Below are 5,522 nucleotides of genomic sequence, written 5' to 3'. Positions count from 1 at the left end.
GGAGGCGCCAAGAGGAAGGCCATCGATCGAAGGTCGGCGAGGAGGTTGTTGATGACGTCCCGATCCTGGGGGCGGCTAAGCGGCCGCCAGAGCTGCAAGTATCCACACATTTTAAAGATGGCGTTAGTAGCACGTCGAAGAGCCACCTTCTGTATGACAAGCTTATTGCGAACGGTCCAAAGCGTTCAGGCAAGGACCCCAACACAAAGCCATCTAATATGGCGGTAGCGAGGGGGGAGGCGTGAATTTCCGCAAGCAGGTCAGGGAAGTTGGTGTTGCACCACTGGCCCCCAACCGTCTCGCGGAATCAGGACCAAAGGAACTGAGCCATGGAGCACGAGAAGATGTGGTTAGCATCCTCCACCGTGCCGCACATGGGGCACATCCCATCCCCAGGTCCATTACGCTTAAGGACCTCCACGCCGGACGGGAGGCGGCCTCAGATCCATTGCCATAAGAAGATCCTGATCTTCAGGGGCAGGTGGATGTCCCAAATCAAACTAAAGGGCTCGGGGGCCGTCGAGGGGGCGATGGCCGCGTAGAGGGATTTGGTGGAGAAGCAGCCGGAAGTTCCAGACGCCAAGAGATGGCGTTCGGGGTGACGGCGCCGTCCATAGGGAGGAGGGCGATGTCCTGAAGGAGGGCATCCCAAGCGGCAACTTCAGGTGGGCCAAAGGGGCGGCGGAAAGCGAGGCGCCCTAAGTCAATAAGGGCCGTCTCGACAGAGACACGAGGGTCAACTGCAATGGCGAAGAGCTCCGGAAATCGGGCGGCCAGGGGGTGTCGCCAATCCACCGATCAAACCAGAACAGGGTCGAGGACCCAGTACCAACCGAGATGGATGTGCCAATGCGAAGCACAGGTAGCAGCTGGACGACAACAACAACAACAACAACAAAGCCTTTAGTCCCAAACAAGTTGGGGTAGGCTAGAGGTGAAACCCATAAGATCTCGCAACCAACTCATGGCTCTGGCACATGGATAGCAAGCTTCCACGCACCCCTGTCCATAGACTGGGAGCCGCCCGAGCGCTGACAGAATGCAAGAGGCTGTCCTCGAAGGTACTTGTTTTGGATGATGGTGAGCCAAAGACCTCCATCGCCATTGGCAATGCGCCAGAGCCAACGGGTCAGGAGGGCAATGTTCATGCGTCGGGAGGACAAGATCCCAAGACCACCCTGGTCCTTGGGTTTGCAGATATGGGGCCAGCTTACCATATGGTACTTCTGCTTATCCCCCTCCCCAGCCCAGAAGAATCTAGATTGATATTTGGCGATCTCCTGATGAAGGGTCTCATGGAGGCTATAGAAGCTCATGAGGAACCAAAGAAGGCTGGCAAGCGAAGAGTTGATAAGGATCACACGAGCAGTCTTCGACAACCAGCGCCCTTTCCAGGGCTCAACGCGGTGTTGCATACGGGTCACCGTGAGGCGAAAATCCGCCACAGTGAGGCGCGAATCACTAACGGGGATCCCCAGTTAGGTCGTGGGGAAAGAACCCAACCGGCAATTTAGCCTGTCCACAATAGCCTGTGCTTCCTCCGGGGGAACCCGAGAACCATCACTTCGCTTTTATCGAAGTTGATGGTTAGGCCCGACATCTGTTGGAAGCACAGGAGGAGGAACTTCAGGTTAGCAATGTCTTGGACGGAGCCCTCCACCATTATTATGGTATCATCCGCATATTGAAGGAGGGAGACCCCTCCCCCTCCGACTAGGTGGGGGACGATGCCGCGAATATGGCTAGCATCCTTGGCCTTATCAAGGATGGATGCCAGGCATCAACCACCATGTTGAACAGAAACGGCGAGAACGGGTCACCCTAACGGACCCCACAGAGGGTGGGGAAGTAGGGCCCAATGTCACCGTTGATGTTCACAGCGGTCCGGCCACAGGAGACAAGCTGCATGACGCGAGTCACCCAACGGTCGTCAAAGCCTTTGCGAAGCAACACTTCCCGCAAGAAGGGCCAGTGGACCGTGTCGTACGCTTTGTGGAAGTCTAGCTTCAGAAAGACCGCCCGATGGCGTTTCATCCGAACCTCGTGGAGGACTTCGTGGAATACCAGCACCCCATCCAGAATAAATCGGCCTTGTATGAAGGCGGATTGGTTGGGATGGGTAATCGCGTCAGCGAGCAGGGTCACCCTATTGGCGTACCCTTTGGCCAGGATCCGGAATATGACATTAATCACTGTGATTGGATGAAATTGGCAGATGTTGGAGGCGCCCGGGACCTTGAGGATGAGGGTCACGATACCATAGTTGAGGCGCCCGAGTAGAATTCCTCAAACAGGGCCATGACCTCCGGCTTGATGGTCGGCCAGAACATTTTGAAGAACGTTACGGGCAGGCCATCCGGTCCCAGGGCCGAGGAGGGGTTCATCCCTTTAATAGCCGCGAGGACCTCGTCCTCGGTGAAGGGGGCCACTAATGCCGCATTGGTCTCAACAGAGACCAATTGATCACCCGACCAAATGTCGGAGGCGAGACTAGCCCCACCTCGAGGGGTGGGGGTAAATAGGGCTTTATAGAAGTCATCTACATGGGCACGGATGGCCGAGGGGCGAACGAGAGGCGTGTCTCCATCCCACAGGCAGTGGATGGAGTTTCGACGCCGCCGGCCGTTCGCCACCGCCTGGAAATAGGCGGTGTTGGCATCACCCCCGAAGCACCCACCGTTGGGTACCATGCAGTCGCCAGTAGGCCTCTTCATCCGTGTAAATGGTTGAGAGCTGGTCTTCAAGGTCATATTGCAGCATCCACTCATCCGGGAAGATCCCAGACATGTCGGCACGGGCATCCAGGGCTTGGATAAGCACACCGAAATTTACGAGATCACGTCGTGAATCTAGGAGATTAAAGGTGAGTATCTTGATGCAAAACATCAGCAAGTTAAATCACCCTTTAGAACTTCAAAGACTACCTTCAGTCTCCACGGCGGATCTACAGACGACTTTTCTAAAGGGGGTGTACTAAAATACGTCGTGGCTCACGCGTTGCCCTTCCCGGACGACATAGGAGTGACCCAAACCCTAGCATCCACCACCTCTCCTTCTTTCTCCCCCCTCCTCGCCGCCACCCAAGGAGTCTGCCGGCTACTGCGCGTCTTCCGGTGCGGCAAGGATCTGCTGCCTCGCGCCAGTGTGAGTGGCTCTGGAAGCCAGGGTGACGGCCTTGGGTGGAGATGGCCTTCCCTTCCGCTCGCTTGGGCGGTGTGAGGGCGGCGAGGTCTCGTTGCAGCGGCAGGTGGCTTCTTCTTCCTCCCGGCCCCTTCCCCTTGTGACGGTCTGTCAGATCGGGCTGTCGAGGATGGGGTCGTGGAAGTCTTGGAATGGGGGAAACACTTGGTCGATTTCACGTCGACCTCGATGCCGCCGGCGCTCCGGTGCCGTTCTCCCTCTTGAGAGTGGGTCAAACTACCAGGTCCCCCCCCCTCCCTCCCTTCTTTGGGACGAAAGTCTTGGCCTTTGGCCGGATGGCGGAGGCGTCCTGGTGTCTTGGTCCTCCCTGGAGGCGCCGTTCAAGGGGTGGTCGGGGGATGTGATCCTCGTGCGTGGTGATTGGTGGTGGTGGCGGTGCTCGGCTCTCCTGGTTACCGGCGTTGGTGGTGGCGAGTTTGTCCTTCCGCATCTTTCAGCGGCTCCTTGCCTTGTTTGCTTGTGGGTTGCCGGCCTGTGGTTGGCGCCCACGTGTGTGGCACGGTCTGGATGAAGGGGAGATACGGCAGTTGCCCGGCGGAGTCGATGTTCTTCAAGCAGTCTGGTTTTTCATGTCCACGGCAATTGCTGTTGTCTGGATACTATGGTTCTGCTGTTCTGGCTGCATGAGATCTTCGGCGGCTTGATGGTAGTTTCCCATGGTGCTCTACTCGCTGCTGCTTCTGGTAGTATTGAGATATGCATGTAATCTTTGAGATTTTGTAAGTCTTTGCCTTTGTAATTCAACACTATTGTATCCTAGCCGGTTGTTGGCTTCATTAATTTGAAGTCGGGCTTTCGTGCATTTTCTCTAAAAAACACACCCAAGAAATTGACAAAAATCTTACATCAGATTTTTTAGCAATTCTAATTGTTGAGATGATGCCAATTTCCTTTAGCAAACATGACAAATCATGGCAAAAACTGATGCCATCCTCACCACAACTATAATTGCCATGAAAAACATTCTAAGTTGTTGCCATGGTAAAAAATCTGACGGTTCGTTTTGTAGTTGCGTCCAAAATTAAATTAGTAACCGTGTATACGTGCATGCACATACAGCTTGACAGTAATATTATTTTCAAGATTGATCACAATTAATATTAATTCCAAGATTTATTGTGTTTAATGCAACTAATTTTGTTTCAAATTATGATCAATGCAATTATCATGTTTTCAAAATATTGATGATGTGATGTATACATCATTGAAGCAACGTGATACAGTGGACATAGGTGGTTGGATGGCACATATCATTTGGATTCACTCGTGCTTTTATAAGTAGTAGTAGTATATATGCAGATACTCCCTCCGTTCCTAAATATAAGTCTTTTTAGATATTTCAAATGGACTACAACATATGGATGTATGTAGACATATTCTAGAGTGTAGATTCACTTATTTTGCTCCATATGTAGTCACTTGTTGGAATCTCTAAAAAGACATTTGGGAACGGAGGGAGTATATGAGTACTGAGCCTTGCAAACTTTTTTCTTACGCAGGCAAAATTCACCTCCTTTTTCGGTCCTGGAATTAAGGCTGAAATTGGTGAGTTGTGCTCGTTATTGTCTAATACCCTGTATCAATCACTATCTTACCATTGTTCCGATGACCCAGGAAAAGGTGGTGACGACCTATATGAAGTGCGTCTTATCTCGGAGACCACAGAGGAAGAGTGACAGCGTTTGCAATCCTATTATCTGCTAATATACAACAAAATGATATTTATTTCTTTTCCCCACTAATTTGCATATATAACGTTATTATTGTAATATACTCAGTATATAATTTTGCTTTTGAGCTTTGTATGTAGTTCCAAATCTAGCATCGTATGTTCCATGCAAAGCATACAAAAAAGGCTATTGTAATAAAGATGTAAATTGACTTGATTGGCCAGCATTGGGCATAGTAGTAGTTGCAATATTTTCTTTTGGGAACTTTTGAAGAAGTTGAAAAATCTGTGGACGTTTAGTCATTTAATTTGGATTTTAGCCTTATCAGCCCAGTAATTCGACATTAGTTGGGAGAGCTACTCATGTACCCTGCTCTAGCCTCCACCTCTGGCAACCCTTTGGCCCCCACTCCCCTGTTCTGACATCCCACGCTCGCCACCGAGAGGCCAAAATCACTGTTCTGACATTTCTTCTGGATTTGACCTTTTTTCTACCCCTGTTGTCTGTGGCGGTAGGGTAACACTACTTATGGCCATGGTCAATGGCAGTAGGTACCTGCCCAATGTGTCTGCGCCGTCATGGTGCTTGTTGATGTGGATAAGCGACCACCGCCAGGGATTGCGGCGGTAGCCTGTTATACCTTACTGCTAG

General features: G+C 51.5%; 1 protein-coding gene across 7 annotated transcripts in view; it reads left to right on the top strand.

Moving 5' to 3' along the window:
- The window catches only part of LOC119329909 (thylakoid membrane protein slr0575-like), a 43,566-nt gene extending 38,431 nt beyond the window's left edge, over nt 1–5,135 (top strand). For 5 of the 7 annotated variants that reach the window (XM_037603012.1, XM_037603011.1, XM_037603013.1 and 2 more), the window contains 2 exons: nt 4,701–4,746; nt 4,816–5,135. In XM_037603012.1, the coding sequence (XP_037458909.1) occupies nt 4,701–4,746; nt 4,816–4,905 (136 nt within the window). In that variant the 3' untranslated portion in view covers nt 4,906–5,135. The remainder of the gene's footprint in view (nt 1–4,700; nt 4,747–4,815) is intronic. The other 2 variants (XM_037603014.1, XM_037603009.1) reach the window with 1 other exon arrangement.
- Nucleotides 5,136–5,522: the final 387 nt, after the last annotated feature.

This window comes from Triticum dicoccoides, chromosome 7A (assembly GCF_002162155.2).
Source record: "Triticum dicoccoides isolate Atlit2015 ecotype Zavitan chromosome 7A, WEW_v2.0, whole genome shotgun sequence".
Taxonomy (NCBI): domain Eukaryota; kingdom Viridiplantae; phylum Streptophyta; class Magnoliopsida; order Poales; family Poaceae; genus Triticum; species Triticum dicoccoides.
This window is presented reverse-complemented; position numbering and strand designations above follow the sequence as displayed.